General features: G+C 30.8%; 2 protein-coding genes across 3 annotated transcripts; one reads left to right on the top strand and one right to left on the bottom strand.

The window, feature by feature from the left end:
- Positions 1 to 377: 377 nt before the first annotated feature.
- Positions 378 to 7,418, top strand: LOC148307775 (uncharacterized). Of its 2 annotated transcripts, XR_015837797.1 has the most exons (6): positions 378 to 579; positions 658 to 830; positions 2,808 to 2,950; positions 3,759 to 3,943; positions 4,992 to 6,313; positions 6,576 to 7,418. XR_015837797.1 is itself a non-coding variant. In XM_088262873.1 (5 exons), exons 1-5 carry the CDS (start codon positions 458 to 460, stop codon positions 5,440 to 5,442), a joined length of 1,074 nt encoding a protein of 357 aa, XP_088118999.1. In that variant the 5' UTR covers positions 378 to 457; the 3' UTR covers positions 5,443 to 6,570. The 2 variants fall into 2 exon arrangements, 1 of the variants encoding a protein (XP_088118999.1); XM_088262873.1 differs by lacking the exon at positions 6,576 to 7,418 and having other exon boundaries at positions 4,992 to 6,570.
- On the bottom strand, positions 7,136 to 13,801 carry LOC148307774 (peroxiredoxin-6-like). Its single transcript, XM_088262874.1, has 5 exons — positions 13,652 to 13,801; positions 11,541 to 11,716; positions 9,807 to 10,005; positions 8,877 to 8,946; positions 7,136 to 8,367 (listed from the first exon to the last, which is right to left on the bottom strand). Exons 1-5 carry the CDS (start codon positions 13,738 to 13,740, stop codon positions 8,245 to 8,247), a joined length of 657 nt encoding a protein of 218 aa, XP_088119000.1. The 5' UTR covers positions 13,741 to 13,801; the 3' UTR covers positions 7,136 to 8,244.
- Positions 13,802 to 20,692: the final 6,891 nt, after the last annotated feature.

Raw genomic sequence — 20,692 nt, 5'->3', positions numbered from 1 at the left:
AAAAACTTTTTCAAAAGTATTGTTGAATCAACTTACATCTTACATTTTTTCTCTATGTCGATGTGTAAAAACAAAATTATATGATAGCTTATATTTTTATGTTTCATAGTTTATAAGATTATTGGAAACATATATTTTTTATGATTGCAGATACAGCTATTAGTCAAAAGACTAAAAATAAATATTTTTTTATTTATTATGTTAGCATAAATAGTATGTATTGAAAAAATAAATATTTCAATAAAATTTTGAGAATACTTGATTTTTTATTTTACCACAATAATGTGTCATTTCCAAGAAATGAGAAATTTCCTGATTTACATGGCAACACTACGTATGTCAAACAAAGTCCATAGACAATTTTGAATATTTCTTTTACTAACGTCAAAATTTTCAAACCACTGCGCAGTTGGCGGATTTATTTTCTGCAATAGTTTTTCATTTATTTATTAATATCATGGACGATGGCATCGAGCGAATCCGATCTTCCAATCGTGAAAATATCGAGAAAGAACGGAAAATAGTTCGAGAAGCGTCCATCAATAATAGGAGACGCGAACTAGCTACCTTCGAAAATAGGTTATTATTGCCTTGCAAATGTTTTGTAATAATAATAATTTGTTTATAATTTCATGTTTTCTGTTTATATATTTACAGTACTTATCACGATAATGACGTCAAGTTGTTTATGAATAGTCTCTCTCTAAGTTCACTCACCGAAGAAACAACTTTGACCAAATTGAAAAATGTTATTATACAAAATGAAGAAAACATATCGATGTTTTATAAGGTTCGCGGCGGACTACACGCTCTGGTCGGTCAATTCACAGGTAAGTTTATAAATGATTTCTCCCAGATTTATTAAAATGTCGTTTGCCTGTTGAATAAATCTATAGTTTAATTGTATTTATTAAATTTTCCTCTTCAGTCTTGCATTGTTTTTTTTTTATATCATCAGTCTCTATAGTGTAATTGTTACTGAATTAAGCCAACACGCGTTATAAATATGGCTCTTTTCATTAGACATCGTTAATATAATTAAATATTTGGATATTGGATGAGTCAAATTAGGCATAATTTTTTCACAATATGGGAATTTGTGACACCACGAATTCGCCCTTGCATGTGTTCCTTTTTAGGGCTTGATTTTTTCTAACCCTCAGTCGCATTCAGTGATGCATAGGGAACTGTATTGCATCAATGCAGTATTATCTTAATTAGTATAAAGATCATTAATCAAAAGACATCAAGTAGATCAGTCCTACACTTCAGACCAGGGTGATATTCCATGAATATTGGAGTAATAAAATTTGTTAATATTTATTTTGACCCCTCTGGGAATCGAACCCAAATCATACCAAAAGTGCTAACTACGACACTACTGAAGCGGACATAAACAAACCCGAATGTATTCATTTTACAAAACATCCTTATTTTATTGTGCTTTTTTGGCTATGCCACAAATTTCTTCTCCTTTTTCTTCATGAGCCCTCTGACCTCCACTGCTGGATATAAGCCTCTTCCCCCTCTTTCCATTTCCTCCGGTTGGTTGCTGCTTGCAAGCGCTGTTGGCAAGCGTGGTGTTTAAATGCCAAACTCCTTCCAAATCAAATAAAATGAAGCCACGAATTAGCTTTAGTAATATTACATATCCTTTTATCTCATCCTATATGGGTAGTAATAATAATAAATTTGGAGAACTTATGTACTGCCATTTTCATAAAATACTACCTCAAGGGCGCTTCGAAACTAAAGTTTGTATTATCCATGTTAGTATGCATTTGGCGATGTTATAATTAATTGTTACAGTGCTGAGAATCAATATATCGACTCCACACTTTGTCAAAACCACTGCCCGTTGATATACCGACAATGATACTAGCATATTTAAATCAGTGGTTCTTAACCTGGGTTTGCTCGAACCCCAGGATTACGGTGAGACAGTCTCCCGGGTTCGGCGGAGGTCAAAACACACACCCCACTTATTGTACGATATTATGAAAAATTATACGATGTATGATATATTCATTTATCCTATGGATCTAGTATATTATTTGAAAGGAACTACTACTACTACTACTACTACCATCACGCCGTTTCCCCGCAGGGGTAGGCAGAGAGGATGGAACGCCACACTCTTCTGTCCTGACATACACTCCTCGCCTCCTTCACATCCATACATCTAGTCATACATGCCCTCCGATTACGCAGACTTTTGATACCGCCAGATTTTAGGTTCTGATTGATCTTGATTTGAAAGGAATATATCAAATATTATGAAAAATTATACGACATACAATATATTAATTTATCCAATAGATCTAGTATATTTAATAGATCTAGCATATGAAACTGGTGGGGTTCAGTACCTCCAACACGGTTGAGAACCACTGATTTAGATGGTCGAGCTAGGATTTTGTATCATTGACGCGTTTCTAAAATTCTAATTTGTCTATATAATATTGACAAATAGATTAAACTAAGTTTAGTGATAACTGGAAATCCTTTTTTTAAGCCTAATTTTTGCCCTTTCAATGTCAGATTCATGATGTTGAAAGCAATTGTTATACTTAAAGTAAATAGTGACGATAATATTATGTTAAGCAATCGGAGGATGCCTATTGATGGTGAAAACTCCGAGTATGAGCCAATTTCACACAACCTTGTGAATGAATATTTTATATTTTCTTATCTCAAATTGTATTAGTTTTAAAATCAATTCAAGTATCTATGTTTATTACTTGGTATGTTTTATATGAGTAGTTTCATATGTTCTGTAAAAAATAATATTAAACTTTCTGTTGCAGGGTCAAACTCAACAAAACAGTTGCTAGCGGCAGAGTGCTTATGCAACATTGCCCTGGGACCAGTCAAGACTTGTCAAACGGTAGCCATTTCAGCTGGAGCTTATCTGGTAACCTACCTGGACAGTGGCAACCCTAAACTTGTGGTCCGTATATAATAAATGCATTTTCTAACGCTTTATGGCAATAACTAAAAGAGTAAATATGATTTAATTAGCAACTTTGAAAAACCTTTTAAAATTTTATATTTATTAAAATTTTCTTTAAAGATATAACATACATATAAATGTGAAAAGATAAATATCATTTTATTTTTTATTTATTTCATGGATACATACATTTTTTTTATTTTTACTATATGTATTTGCGGCTCTTTAGGTATGGTCTGTGTTGAGCCGAAATACTTACATGTTAATACAATTTTTTTTTATTATTAGATTATATACGTTACATACAATAGATACAATAACAATTTACAGTATAAAGGTTTAACAATAAAATAATTACTTTAATTAATTCACTTTCTACCTTGTCCCTTCCAATGAGAAGCAACCATGGACGGACACTGTTCTTAAAGACATGATCACTACTGGAATTCCTAATGTTTATTCATTTTTCATTATATTTTTTAATCTTCTTTTTACGAAAATCTAAATGCACAAATAAAAAATACAAAAACTATCGTAGCACACTATGGACGGGAAAGGTATTTTAACCCGTTCGGTCGATTGATGCTTAAGGACGGGATGGATATTTTTACCTTCTGCGCCTGCCTCATTTTAAAGTCAGAAAAGAAGGAATTAAATATTTAATGTTTTTATATGAATATTGTAAACCAAATTATGGACATTTGCTCCACTCCTTTAGAAACTTGGTGAATTCATTTACAGTTTGTTTCCTTTTCATTTACCTTTTATAATTGTCAGATGTCTAACGAGTTTATAACATTTTTAGGAGGTCTGCGCCTGGACTCTTGGGAATCTGGCTGCGAGTGATGTGAATGTAGCGGCAATACTGAAGGCTCAAGGATTCGTAGAAAAAGTTATTCCTCTCCTACATTCCAACAACCATGAAGATGTTATAAATGCAGGGGCATACGCCTTGGGCCATTTCCTTCCTGCCAACTACAATTTAGTGGAGTGAGTTCAAGATTTATTCCTTTTCGTAGCGTAGTAGTTAGTGCGTTTGGCTAGCATGCTAAGGTTCGATTCCCAGGGGGTTAAAATAAATATGATTGATTTTTCACTTTGAAATTCATTTAATATTACCCTGGACTGGTACTTGAAGCGCAGGAGTGGTCACCTTGCCTTCGTGTAATTAATGAACAGTGTAACTCCACAAAATCCTATTCAGTGCGGGTAAGGGTTAGAAGATTTTTATGGTTTTTTATGATAAATATTGTGACCATAGCAAACTTGAACAAGTGTGGGTATACAATAGCCATTGCTGCTCTCCTCCTTTTACTAACTTCTATTTCTCTTCTATTCCCTTTTCCTATATAGTAGTAATGTCCCTCACCATGAGCTCATTCGCTTACCCATATTGCATCATCTATATTCCATAACACATTCTACATACTCCTAGATTCAAGAATCTGGAGGGCAGTACTGATCATCTGGCTTTCATATAATTAGTGATCAAGTTGGCCTTTGCAACATTCTTTATAGAATGTTCTATTTTTTCAACAATTTAGTGAATGCATATTGATAACTTTCTTTACAAATTTGTCATTAATTCACTCCATTAATTGTCCATTTTAGTCACTTGCAGAAATTATTATTATTCTGTCATTTATTGTTTCAGCATTCACTTTGTGGTAAGACATGATTCAATTATAAATAAAACATTAGTTTCTTACCATTTGAGTATGTATTGTATAGTTTCGAAGGCTACTGATGCTTCCATCTATGGGCTCGAATATAAACTGTTTATATTCAAACCCGTAGATGGAAGCATCTGCAGCTACTAAAACTAGTCGTAACAGTATAATTGTTCTTCTCCGTCTTGGTCCTCATTACCGAGGATTGTTACCCTTGTCGAAGCAATGACTCTTCTCCAGTTATCCCTTGACTGCGCTGCACGTAGTGCTCTAACCACTGTGTTTTATTTATAATTAAAAAACAAGTGTTGTATTTATAATTTAATTATTATTCCGCTATTAATTCTTCATTTTTTTTTACTTTACAGTCACTTACAGAAACAAGAGATTATCAAGCACATCGCACCGCACCGCCGTCTCTCCAACTACATATTGAAGCTTCTTTTTGTATTCTCAAGCGACCCGACACTTATTCCTTTGCTGGCCGCTATCAAAATGTTCACTAAAGTTATATCCCAACTAGTTTGCACCGTCAACCAGCCAAACTGGGACGATGACAAAGTGTCCGTCGACTGTCTTGTCAAAATTGCCGCTAATCTTAGCTGCGAGGAAGGCGTTTTAGACTCAGAAATCGGACCCTTACTAGATGAAAACTTTAAAAATTCAATCGTTAACTTGTTAATCAGCCCCTATGCCGAATTAAAGACCGAAACTTGCTGGTTATTTGGTAATATTTTAAATTCAAACGCTTCCGACTCCGGCTGGAAGCAAGTTTTTCATTCGTACATTGTACACGCACAAAAATACATCATTAAGTAACACAGCGTGATATTGTTCTATGCAGAACTATTGTTATATTATTACAAGCGTTTAAATCATTATTAGGGGTGAAAACCATAATGGGTATAATATGTGATAATATTTGGTTAGTACTATAATAATCCTTTTTAATTTGTAAAATGCCATCTTTGTAAAGCAAATTCTGTGATTAAATTTAGAGATAAAAAAATATTTAAATGATTTTGTGAACAAATGCACTTTTTTGTGTCATGTCTCACAGTTTGGAATGGTTGACAGAAGAGCATATGTACTATGCCATTGCATAGGTGGTTATCACAAACACATAATAGTCGAAACTTTGTGGAGATTCAAGTGAAAAAGCTATCAGTGGTGATTTTCTATAATTTTTTTTGAGTAGTTTTGTTAAATATAACAAAATCACACCTGAACCCTCGTGGATTTCAACCCTTCTGCTATTTTGAATCACATTCTGTTTTTTGAAATATTTGAATTCTACTGTTTTTAAATAAGTGAAACTCGGTTATAATGTCGTACTATGTAATCATAAAAGCCACATTAATTTTTATGGTTATTTATATATATAATATATACACTTATATCTGTTTTACTGTGCAAATTAGAAGCGCATAATAAGACATAAACATTTTAGTTATATCAGCCCTCATGATGAGCACTGCAACATAGTATGAAGCATTGAAAATAAGTCCCAACAATACACAGCATAACCTAGCAAAATACTTAAGTAAAAGTCAGCAATTAACTAAGGACTTTAAATATATGAAATTATTTTATAAAAAAGTTAAACATATATATACATACGTACTTCTATAACTGCATTTTACTAATATGGTAACAGTTTCCCTTATTTATATAATCTCGCCTCCGTAGTGTAATGGTCAGCACGCTCGGCTACCGTTCTGGAGGTCCCGGGTTCGATTCCCAGGGGGGGTCAAATAAATATAAGTGAATTTTTCACTGAAACATTTATTCCATATTACCCTGGACTGGTACCTGAAGCGGAGGGCTGATCACCTTTCCTTCATGTGTAAACGATCAAGATGACACTGCGTTTATATGAAGCAGTGCCCTATGCACCAATGGGGTGCGGATAAGGGTTTTATTATTATTATATTATTTATATTCTCAAATAGTAAAACCTCGATATAACGGACCTCTTATTTAATGAACTTGGATATAAAAACATCTTATTTTACATGCTTATTAAATTCAAGTGGCGCCGCGTGTAAACAATTTTTAGCAGCCATGATAATCACGTCATACATCTAGCACTAGAATTTGAGACATAACTCCGTCCTTATAGATTGCGCCTAGCCGCAGTGATTGTATATTAGGGAATTCCCTTCAGCAAACTTCAAAAGTGCAAACAAAACATGATCTTTTTCAAAGCAGAACTACCGAATGCAAGTGTTCAATATCAAACAGCAATGTCACTTCACGACAAGTGTCCAAAGACAATAATTAGAATTTGTTTGTTTATTTATATCGTAATATGTAGTGTTCATATTTTTTTTAAAGTTTTTTGATTTATTTTAAACCTATTTTTATATAACAGACTTTTGGCTTTACCGGACACCCCCTTCCCCTAATTAGTCCTTTATATCAAGGTTTTACTGTAATGTTTTTCTTGGCACTTCAGTGACCGTGTAACTGAGTATAATTTTATTTTGTTATAATAAGCATGCATAATATATTTATTTATTTTTATTGGTTCGGGTATTCTGAGTTAATTCAAAATACTTATTTTATTATTTTTGTTAAACAAGTTTTTTTTTTACAACTCTTAAGTGCCTTAAGAATTGCTTCTGGCTCGTGTGAAGTAAGAAGCGTACCAAAGTTTAATATTCATTTTAATGAAAAATATTTCTACTGTATTTATTAACCAAACTATAAAAAACACCTCAAATTGTACAATATTTTGTAACCGAAAACAATAAATGTTGAAATACATATTAAGGAGAAATAAAATGGTTGATTTGTATTTAACTTTTGTATTCCCGAAGCTCCGCATTTTTCTAGTGAGGCTAGACAATTTTTTTTTTAGTCTGACCCGAGAATACCAAAATTGGTTGCTGATCACTCTGTTTTCCTTAGCAAGATGAAGGTATTGTCAAAAGGTGAATTGTGTTTGGTATTTTCAAACCAGTACAAGAAGTGTATTTGTAATTTTCCATTATACATACATATAACTTACAAAATGACTTTGTTGTAAAATTGTAGTATCTTATTATAACTTAATTTTAATGATGACCGTCTTCAAAGTAAACAGTTTCTTCCTAGTACATATTAATTATTCTTAACACATTGTTGTCATGCGGTTTTTTTTTATCAACCCTGACCCTAATTAGGATCGTATACTAATCACAAATAACCACAAACCTAACTACGATCTGTACAATGTTTTTTGTTGTCTCGCGGTCTACCAAAAGTAAGCAAGTAGAACGCTTATAAGCGTCTCCTCGCTCTCTACCACCAGCATGTTAAAGACGCTTATAAGCGTTTCCTGCAAGCAATGTGTTAAGAAAGAAACTGTTTACTTCGAACAAGTTGGCATTATAATTGATTTATGATAAGATATGTGTTTGAGATTTTATAACAAAATTATTTTTAGTTATAATTAGGTATGAGATGTCTCATGACACGGGAATCTTAACTGGGGATAGTAGAAAAAAGGTTTTTTGAAGTAAATTTTTATTGAAATATTAAATTTTACATAATCATGTACTTCAAAAAATAATAATTTAATTTGTATTGATAGTTATAATATTCGGTAGATTAACATTTTTGAAATGACAAACAAAATTAGTGGTATGGATTAAGCTGAGGCATTTTGGTCAGAAAATTAAAATCTGGTATAGTTTTCATTAGACGATTTTTGAGAGAATTATCTGGCTCCATTGCGGATGTTGAAGCATCTGGAGAAATCTGAAATTTTGAATAAAGTTTGACTGTAAATATTTTGATTTCCATTTTTTCGACATTATTTATGTGACGTAAAAAAAAATTCATACGAAAAATTCTATCAAATATTAGTAGCATTCGTTAAGTCCCAACTTAATTTTCTCTAAATCCAGGTAAAATTTTACATTGATTTTTTTTCTTAAAATACTTTTTTTGTAATGAATAAATTTAAAGTTTTTGTTCTAAATAATTATATGGTTTTAAAAAGAAAACAATTATTGAAAGGAGTTAAAAAAAAGATAAAAATATTTTTTTTTGTGTATATTGAAAAATCAAAAAAGTTATTCAATACGCATTTTTTGAATAAATCAGGCGTGATGACACGACCGACCCCTTGCGTCATCGTCCGCGTTCGGAAATTTAATTCTGAGGGGAAATCCCCTTAACAGATTTGGTTATTTAATCATCTTTTTTATATAAAAATATTTAGTTTTACTTATGATGTAACAAAGATATAAATTATGGCTACAAACCGTTTCGTTCTGCGCTTTAGCTTTCTTCTTGTCAGTTAATTGCAGGTAGTCAGTAATGTGGAGGATTTCCCTGAAACCATGTTTATTGTTACCGTCTTATTCATATGCTCAAACAAAACAACTATTCGCAACATTTTGAGTGCGTCCAAATACTTATTCACAAATCTGGGTTTCTCCATTAGCAGTTATTTAACATTTTTGACATCTCGACATTGATGAAGAATATCGAAGTCTGGGTATTTACAGGGCTTACAACCTGTCATAGGCTGTTTAAGTGATTACTTAACACATGTGTTAAGATAGATCGCTGTTGTGAATTTAATCACGGAATGTCGTGAGATTGATCATATGTGTATGACTTCCAAAATTTGAGTAGTGTGGTTGTCAATCATGGGTAGCCATTGCTACCCATGATTGATTCACCATTGTGAATGTTGAATGTTTGTAGTAAATTTGAGAAAAATGAATGAAATAAAATAAATAGTGAAGTAGATTTTATAAGTGTCGGGTTGTGGTTCCGTGGTTAGTGTCACGGACTCTCTAGTCAGAGTTTCTCGGTTTTGAACCCGCTCTATCACAACTTGATACCTATTTCTAATAATGAGCCGCTTAGACTCATAGAAATAGTATGAAATTGAAATATTTTTGTAATTAATAAATGGTTTGTCCGCCTCCATGGTGTAATGGTCAGCGTGTTTAGCTACCGTGCTGGAGGTCCCGGGTTCGATTCCTATGGAGGGGGAGATTCCCTGGACTGGTTCCTGAAGCGCATGAGTGATCACCTTGCCTTCATGTAAGTAATGGTCAAGATAACACTGCATCAACTTGATGCAGTACCCTTTGCACCATTAGGTGCAGATAAGGGTTAAAAGTATATAATAAAAACACAAATATTTCTCTTTTAAAAAATTAAAAAATAATAATACTTACATGATGTTTCGCCCTATGTCGGCCGGGTACACCATGTAGAAGCGCAGAATGGCATTTGGGTCTATCAGAAACACGGCTCTGGCAGCAAGAGGAATGCGCTCGGAGTCCACGTGCTCCATGTCCAGAATGGTCAGGAAAGTGGACAGTCTTCGGTCAGAATCCGCTATCACGGGGTAGGGAAACTGCTCCATTCGTCCGCCTGAAAAAGAACATTTATTGTATCAACAGCAATATCCTGTCTGCCTCTGTAGTGAAGTGGTTATCGCGTTAGGCTAGAGGTCATCCCAGATTCAATTACCAGGAGGGCAAAATAAATATAAGTGATTTTTCACTCACAGATACTGTCTGCCTCTGTGGTGTAATAGCTAGTGTGTTTAGCTACCGTGCTGGAGGTCCCGGGTTCTATTTCCGGGGGGGGGGGGGGAATAAATATTACTGATTTTACACTCTAACATTTATTCAATATCACCCTGGACTGGTCCCTGAGGCTCAGGAGTGATTACCTTTCCTTCATGTAAGTAATGACCAAGATAAAACTGTGTTGATACAATGCAGTACCCTATGCACCATAGGGTGTGGATAAGGGTTTATTTAAGTTTTACTTGGTAAATACTACTACATATTTTATAATGAGTAGTGGTATTGATTGAAATATTATAAAGCTAAGCTAATTTTAGTGTTGTGCCCTCAGGACGTTGAGAATGAAGAGGGGGTTTCTTACTTTTGTTTATTAATATTATTATTTTATCAATGATAACATAGACAATACAGATATAGAAATAGTGGTATCTATAAATTAAAAATAGATAGATATTACCACAAAGTGAATCAATCAAATCTTCAATATTACCCTGAAGTGTAGGGCTGGTCACTTTTCCTTTTGTGTATATGACAATACAAATTACACTGCGTTTCTATATGATGCAGTGTCCTATGCACCATTGACGGGACCATAACAAGCTGTTCTCCGGCATTACCATTACACAGTGAGGCGTCCTGTCCAACATCTTGGCCATGCTCCAGCCCGAGAAGAAAGCGCAACAATACGGCGGCTCCACTTTCCTGCCTTCAGACTCAGCCGATTGACGACGTTTTTCATTAATATGTTTTTTTAATTTTCTCTCATTATCATTTTCATATCATAATCCATACCTGTATAAGCGCCCTTGAGGTAGTTTTTTACGAAAATGGCGCTATATAAATCATCCAAGATTATTATTATTATTATTAAGTATAGTCTAGATTTACTGCATTCAGTCTAGAAAGTAGACTGAATGCAGTCAAAATGCGATCTCTCAGAAGAATGTGCGACAAAACGATGTATAATAGATGTTCGAATAGTGAAATAAGGAAGGAATGCAAAGCTGAGATAAGCGTTATCGATAAAATTAAGAAAGGTGTGTTGAGATGGTTTGGACATGTAGAACGAATGAGTGAGGAAAGAACGGTAAGACAAATTTATGAGGCAAATGTAATTGGGAAGAGAAGCAGAGGAAGACCGAGAAAAACATGGCACGATCAGGTATGCCAAATACTTGAAAGTGGTCAGGTTAGGAGTCGTAACAATCGCCGTGTATGTATGAGGAGATGTATGAACGTGGAAGAGGCGAAGAATGTTTGCAAGGACAGAGTGGTGTGGCCTTCTATTCTCTCTGCCTACCCCTGCGGGGAAGTGGCGTGATGGTGAGTTAGTTAGTCTAGATTTATCATTTCGGAATCATATAACATATTTACCAGAGGAGTTGATGATGTTGTTGACCCACTGAAGATTTGTTTGAAGAGTGTCGCAAACCAAGATAAGCGGCTTCACATTCCTCTTCTTCAATTCTGGCTCTATCTCCGCAAAGGCGGTCAACTCGGTGGAGCATATGTGGCCAAATGGTTTGGTCACGGAAATTAGCAGACACCAACTGAAAGTTTTCTTTATTTTCTCTTAAATTGAACCAACAGGTGGATGTTATCAACCCTGACAGGATTTCATCTATTATTATAGTTTTGCTATGCCCATCGCAAAATTAAGAAGGTTGGTTCACTGAATTTTAATAAATTTATGTATATTAAATATACATATATTGTAAATGAAAACACTTGTTTTTTACCACTTGAGTATTATTATTTTTTTTAACAGTCGTTTCAAACTGATCATGGGGTACTCGTGGAAATTCACCACAGAAGCTCTAAAGCTTAGCAAAAAACAAATAAGGATCCTAACCAAAACCTTGACAGGACACTGCAAACTGAGGAAACACATGATAAAAATTGAACTACATGACTCCCCAGTATGCAGATTTTGTTTGGAGGATAACGAAACACCAATCCACATTCTCTATAATTGTGACGCACTCGCTCGCAAACAAAGTCACATCCTTGGAGGACCTCTACTGGACTTCGAGAAGGTGAAGCTCCTACCACCAAGACAGGTCGTGAGCTACATTACTCATGTAGGTCGTGAGAGTGAGCTGTGATACAGAGAGAGGTCACAATAGACCTAATATGGTCGCAGTGACATAAGGGATGCAAGATCCCTTAACTTCGTTTAACAATCAAGATCCCTTAACAAAAAAAAACAGTCGTTTCAGAACTGTAGCATTTATAGATGCTACAGATACGGTTTTAAATACTAGAGACCGGAAGGAATGTGTATTTGATGACGCATTTTTATCGATTGTTGCGCGGTAAGATTGATAATCCTGAAATTATCCGGAGCATTGGTCTGTATGTTCCCGATAATTACTTAAGACAGCGTCGGCATAGATTGTTTCACATTCCTATATACAGGACCGACCTGCCGATGGTTATGCCTGTAGGAAGAGCTACCGCTATGCTGAACAATATCACGCTGGATATTGATCTATTCCATGTGTCTGAAGGAGTATTCCTAAGCGGGATTCTTCTACATCTTTAGCAATAATATTCTTGCTTATTTTAGATTTTTGTATGCGCCTTAAATTTTAGTTTGTAATGTATTTGTTAATTGCATTAATTAAATAAATAAATTGAAGTGAATTGAAATATAAACATTTACATATTTAAACCCGTAGATGGAGGCATCTGTAGCTTCCGAAACTAGTCCTTAAAAAGAAATAAATATTTAAACGGTAAAAAACTTTAGTTTTATTTATTTTTGTTTTCATTTACAATTTCATCATGCCTTACCACAAAGGGAATGCCTAGACAATAAATAAAAGATATACATACACGCAGAAAAGTGACTTAACTTGAGTAAGTAGGGTTTCAATGTTGTTCTTTGTACCCATTATAAGATGAAACATAAATTTACACCCATGTCCTCGAAGAAAATCCGGAATTTATAATTCTTTACAAGATAAAATAAAAGTTTGGCAGTTAAAATATTTTTCTGGTGAGCAAAAGGTATCGGATATTTATTATGTGGCAATATAAATTAATAATATATTGATATTTAAATTGATCTATAAATATTTAACTATCAATATAACCCATACATGCTGTGGTCATAATAAATTAATAAACAGAAAAATTTGAATCAGTTATGTTCTGAATAAAATAGTACTGTAATCACCGAACACCATTTTGATTAATGACAATATCAAACTAGATAGTTTTTTTGTTTTTCTAAATTAATGATTTTTTTAAATTATTAATATTCAAAACAATATCCGTGATCTTTTATCACAACTAACTCGTTTCCTTGTTTTTCCTTTTCACCATCAAATGGTGAATACTAATAAAATAATATACCTGATTATTATTATTTTAAATAAAAAAAACACATTAAGGTAGTAAGGACTATCAATACAGAAGTGAGGATTTTTTGTTAATGACATGCTATGGAAAATTAGTAAAAAATAATCTCCATTACTTACGATTTATCAATCCAATCATGCAGCTGAATGTTCCCCATGGTACTGATTCCAGTAAAATCAGGAAATTTATCTCCAATATTTACACACATTATAATGTTTTATAATTTCACAAATAAAAATTATAGTTGAATACAAAAAGGCGGGAACAGTAAAGTAAACTTTAAAATAAAGGATGGTAATATTTTCTTTATACCATTATTCAAATTTAGAATGAGTATTTTTTACGAAAATTTTTAAATTAAGTACCTACTCATAAAATATATTTCCAAATTATGGCAATAATTTTTTTTTAATTCTTGACATGTTTGAAACCAGAACTAAGATAAACATTAATGTTTTTCTTTATTCCAAACTTTTTGCAAAGCAGACAATGGCGGATTTATTGCAATGAAGCAATATTTTTCTGGCAACTAAATTTTACTTTTAAATTTGATACGATAAAATACTGTAATAAATAGTTTTTTCAGCATATTTGACCATTGATCGGGTTTCATAGTTACCAACATCATCAGACTGGTGATGTTGGTTGTGACGAAACCCAGTCACTGCACTGGTGAAATAAAATGTATTTATTTTATTGAATGCATTTCCACCAAGAAATGTCAGTACAAAGCTTAAATCTAATTTTTTAATCAAAAAGATCATAATCTATTTGCGGGATATTTTTGAAAAATTCTTTAGCATGCACCAAAATTATGTAAGACAATACGCAGTATTAAGTATTTTACATTTTAATGAACAAAGATCAATTTGATCACATTGTAATGATTTTATTGTCTGAGGTTTCTCCTGTTCTTGGCTTTTGGTAGTATTTCCTCGGCCTTCTTTTTTTTACTTCAGGAATCTGTAATGTGGAACGTTTTTGTAATATACTTATAAATACTTTCCAACCTCAGAAGCCGTTTTGCACCCACTTTTGGATACAGATAAATATTATTTTAATGGGCATATTTAGAAAAGCTGCAGCCTTATTTTTTACAGGCTTTTATTTATCTTCATTGCAATATTTGTACAAATTTTAAAGCCTCCACTCGTTTACGAGTGCTTTTGGAAAGAATACTTTGTTTTTCTATTGTTTCGGCATTCACTTTGTGGTAAGACGTGATGAAATTGTAAATGTTTTTTTACCACTTGGGCTATATTTATTTCAGCAACTAGTTTCAGAAGCTACAGATGCTTCTATCTTCAGGTCTGAATATAAACTACTTGTTAAAATAAATATAACTCAAGTGGTAAAAATCGAGTGTTTTCATTACAATTACTTTGTTTCTGTTGTACAAAAATAATATTTCACACTTGTCAGTGTTCCTTCTCGTGTATTATTCCATTTTTTTTTATTTGGATTTTAAATAAAACACTTTTCTTTTGAATATCATTTATTTTTTGTATAATATATTTTTTGTAATTAAATTTCAATAGCTTTTTTGATCACAATATTTGAGTACTCACATTTTTTTTTTGCACTTTAAATAAGGAAGCCAAAGCAAATGGCAAAATATTTCACTGTAAAAATGTGGACAGTATTTATTTTATTGACTTGGGAATATTTGTTTAAATTTTAACAATGAAAGACATGGGAATCAAAATGAATGCCACATTTTGGAAAACAGCGATATTTTTATAAAAATGTTTTGACATTGCTATGTAGATAATAACTAACATTTTAAAGTAGGTAACAAAAAGCACAAAAAAAAAAAAACAAGAAAATCTATTTTCCTCGAAATACTATTCGATGTCAAAAATGGTGATGGAATTAATCTTATGATTTCAAGAATTTCCTAAATCATTTGAATGTTTAGTTGAATCCATTACTTTTCAAAAATCCGATATTGATTTGATCTCTACCAATAATTAAGCACTAAAAACTAAAACTTGTGAAATGTTTCAATGAATTGTAATATTTCAATTCTAAGTCAATGCACTTTTAGTATTTTATAGCATTCTTAAATAAAAATATCATTTTTGAATTCCTCCTTATTTTGACAGTATCTTGTTAGTGAAAAAAATCACCAACATGGTGCCATCTATGTAACTAAGTAATTGTAGGTACTGTATACATGTATTATTTGAATGTGAAATACTTTAATAAAATAACAAATTAATATCGTTTCATAATACAAAATTTCAAATAAATTACATAACCACTTTAGTACAACTTAAAAATATAACATTATTTTTCATTCTACTTCATTGCTGGACAAAAACATGAGAGAACTGAGTGATGTTTTAAATAACGTTTACTGAATCATAAAATTATTTGAAACATCACCCAGATAACCCAAGATGACAGTGGTAGCTAAAACGTCTAATCGGCACACAATGGCATAATGCCCTACAAACTAAATTGAATAAACAATTAAAAATTATAGCAGTTGTTTCTTGGTATTCACGGAAGTGACGTTCATGGAAAAAGTTGTGAATATGAATATTAAAATGTAAAAATTTTGGAAACAAAGTAGAAAATAAGATTACTCAAAAAAGAAATTTATATTTTATTATGAGTTTTCAAAAGATATCCTCTAAGAATACATCAAACCGCGCAATAGAAGGTCGATCATATTTACTAATTTATTCAGAAATTTGCAATGTTGTCAATTATTCATTAAGTGACATTTGCCAGCAATCAGCCAAAATATTTTTTCTGCTGATGTTTCTACCGACATCTTGTGATACTAAATTATTTTAACCTCATATTAAATTTGGCAAATCCATCTCGCTTATGTTACAAATGTAAACTAAGTATTAGAATAGTCAGATGAAATGCATTGAAATATTTGATGAGAAAATTCTACATGATAGTAATCATTGATACATTTACACCTCCATGACAGAAAGGAGCCCTGGACACAGTCAATGAGATCGTCAAATGTTTCTGTGAAGTTGCTCATCTATGGTATGTGAAAAGTTGATAGACGCTTTGCGATTGCTTATTTATGGAAAATGATGTGAATTTTGATTACAGAAAACCTTTATCTCTGGTGTTTTCCATTATTTTGTCTATGGTAACAAAGCAAGCGTCAAATTTTGTCTGCTTTATTAAGAATCAAAACTTTTCTTATCATCTTGATAAATATAAGTAAAATTTTAATATTATATGAACACATACAAAATACTGATGTTTCAGAATCATGCTTTAATCAAAACTATCCATCACAAAGACAATTCACAATCTTTTCTGGTGTCCTGGCTACTCTGTCTATCAATGTGTTTTAATATCATTTAATAAACTGCCGATTAGAGAAATTTCTTCGTGGAGAAACCGTCTTAAATCAAATCCTTAGATAATGAAACTACTCACCACAGATTCTAAACTACCTGATTCTATTCAATTATTCTAATACAGTTTTTTATTGCTTACATATTGCAATTGTTTCCAACAGTACATTGTACATAAATTTTTAATTATTTGTGGTTCTCCCGCCATTGGATAGGACAAATGGCCTTCAAAAATTTTCATTAGGGAATTTGTGACGCCACAAATTAATTCCTGGATAGGCCACACATTCTTATTAAATATGTCCCCATCTTTATTGTGGTCTGTCGGTTACACAGCAAATTTTATTTGACAGAACTTCATTTGTCCCACCCAATGGTCGATGAACCTTATTTGTATGGGTATTATTTATATTATGTATTTTCAAGTATATTAAGGACTTAGTTTAATAGTGTATTTTAAAATGGTATGTATTTTTACCGGATTTACCAAAGGGTTAAAAGAGTATCCTAGGACCTCCAAATTCATAGAGTTTTGATACAAGTAATTTTAAAACATTTGATAATGTACGAGTATAATTATAATTTATTTGAAATAATATCCCCAGCATTTATTTTCCTTTTTTAAACACAGTAAATATTTTTATTCTTAAGATGATCAAATATTTCAGTTTATTTATATTTTCAAATAAGCCTTAGTGGCTTAAGTTTGAAAATGGAAATCAAGTGGAAGAGTTGTAATCATAAAAACTCTTTTAAGATTTTACATCATCAATCACAGGACCACAATCCAAATTATACAACAATATTCTTCACATTTTTGGGTTTTAAAAATTATAGTCATATTTTCTTGAAATTTATCAAAGAGCAAAGCTTTACTATCATGAATATCTAGAAATTGGGTTAGTAGACCAGCTCATAAAATGTTGCGACACATTGTCGCACACGCTTATTAGATGCTTAAATGTATAAAATATATTATATTAAAGTTTCTCAAAAACTAATACATACTCATTATACAATATATGCAATAATAAATTTAAGGCATATTTTATAGGTACTTAAAATTTTCTACAATATACCCATCAATATTTTTTATTACATCATTATATTTATATATATATATATATATATATATATATATATATATATATATATATATATATATATATATATATATATATATATATATATATATATATATATATATATATATATATATATATATATATATATATATATATATATATATATATATATATATATATATATATATATATATATATATATATATATATATATATATATATATATATATATATATATATATATATATATATATATATATATATATATATATATATATATATATATATATATATATATATATATATATATATATATATATATATATATATATATATATATATATATATATATATATATATATATATATATATATATATATATATATATATATATATATATATATATATATATATATATATATATATAAATATATAAAAATATATATATTTATAAATATACATATATATATATATATATATATATATATATATATATATATATATATATATATATATATATATATAAATATATATATATATATATATATATATATATATATATATATATGTATATATATATATATATATATATATATATATATATATATATATATATATGTATATATATATATATATATATATATATATATATATATATATATATATATATATATATATATATATATATATAAATATACATATATACAAATTTTAGCAAAAGCCAGGACAAGCACTAAGTTCTTTAAGAATACATTGTCAAGACATGGATTAAATAGATAAACGTCTTTTATCTTTTTTAATAAAGAATTTTGTCATTCATTTATATAATATCGTTGTATAAATACAGTGCTATGTAATTTTTCAAATGTATAACCCGCGACTTCTTCACATTATACACTCATCCAAGGGAAGGTATGAAAAAATGCAAAACAATACCCTCTCCGCAATGAATCTAATCAATCTCTGCCATGTCTACATAACTTGTAGTGTAACCCAATAAGCTTTGCACTTGTGTTTTGGGTTTTGCACAAATGGGTTTATAAAAAGAACACACATGAGAAACATATTGATCATAAAATAATAAAATACTAATGAACCTTAATTTTTATGAGTGACAATGTGATAATATGACTAAAATGAGTGTTAGTATCTCTACATTCTAATTGTTTACAAAATTACATCATACGATTCTTCGAAAGGCTAATATTATTACTAAGTAAGATTAATTTATTCTACGAACCGACACTATGCATATTTATATCAGTCAATTTTTTCTTGTAGAAAATGTAAATTTCTGAACCATCAAATACGCACAAATGTGAAATGAACTAGAGAGATATTATACATGCATGTATTATACAAGCAATACAGCTTCAAGCCTCGTGAAAATATGATTTATTTTGAGGTGTTTTTTTTTTTTTTTAAATAAAGGCATCTGTTGTTTTGACATCTATGATTTTACTCTTAGCATAGGTAACCAGGCATTAGCATCCAATGGAGGGGAGAATAGCATGTTGGTATTAATTTACAAACATGTATGTATATTTCCAACCCTTTTCAGTAAGTGGTGAAGTACTTGATCCAGCGTTGTCTCCCGTTAGAGCATGTCAAAAGTAAATAACATGCTACATGATTTTTCTCTCTCATAATTTAGACCTGTTTCATTCCAAAAACTATCTCTGTTCGGGGAAGGAGCTAGAGAGATATTGTTAAAAGTGACAATAAACTTGAAATGTACTTGAAAAAACATACTCAAGAAATCTTGAATTGTAATTCAAATAATGAAAGATGCCTGCACAATATATTATTGAAACAAGTAATATTTATAAACTAGCAGTTAATTATTCCTTACATGTATATTTAAATAAGAAAGTGTAATTTTGAGGAGTTTTTTTGAACTAATTATTAGCTTTCCGTTTAATTTTGAAATATAAAATGTTATATAACCATAGTTATCACCGAATGTCCTGAGGCGCAGTTTGGTGTGATATCATTACAGTATATCGTGGGTATACTGGCAAAAAACGTTAACTCTTAAATCCCTGTTTGAATAATCCCTGTTATATAAAGCTTTTAGCCTGAATAAAATACCCGCTATTAAACTTAAAGTTGAATTCACTTTTAAAACCACATATAATTGACATTTCAAACTACTTAGTGTATTTCGCCAGTTTATAGAACGTTGAAAACTTCGTAATATACATCAGTAAGTCAAAATTGAATATTTTCAAGTTAAGGTTTTTTTCCAGTGCACCCAGAATATTATGTCAAGATATAATAAGTTGACTTTGTTTAGCTCTGGAAAATATTGGAATGTTTCTGGTACTTATGGAATAATAATAACAAATAAAGCTATTGAGATCAATAATATATTATTATAAAGAAAAAACAATGATAAAATTGAAAAAAACACAATATGATATTAACAATATTAACAAACATTAATAAAAATGAATCATTAAAAATGATTTCAAAGTCCATTTTTTTTCTCAAATAAATACATATGCCACTTTAATAAAGTACCAGCATTTAAACTTAATTCTTAAGTATTTTTAATGCATAACATAAATTAAACATAAAAAATGAATACTTATTTTCATGTAGATTCTCTTCAAATATATATTTCAATGTATACACAAGCCATAATTTCGTATATATTATAGTTTCATATGCAATATTATAATAAATATTAACCACCATAATTATAATCAAACATTAAATGCTAAAATAAAATTTATCT

Source organism: Brachycentrus maculatus, unplaced genomic scaffold, assembly GCF_059751285.1.
Source record: "Brachycentrus maculatus isolate JH-2025_06_01 unplaced genomic scaffold, ASM5975128v1 h1tg000190l, whole genome shotgun sequence".
Lineage (NCBI taxonomy): Eukaryota > Metazoa > Arthropoda > Insecta > Trichoptera > Brachycentridae > Brachycentrus > Brachycentrus maculatus.
This window is presented reverse-complemented; position numbering and strand designations above follow the sequence as displayed.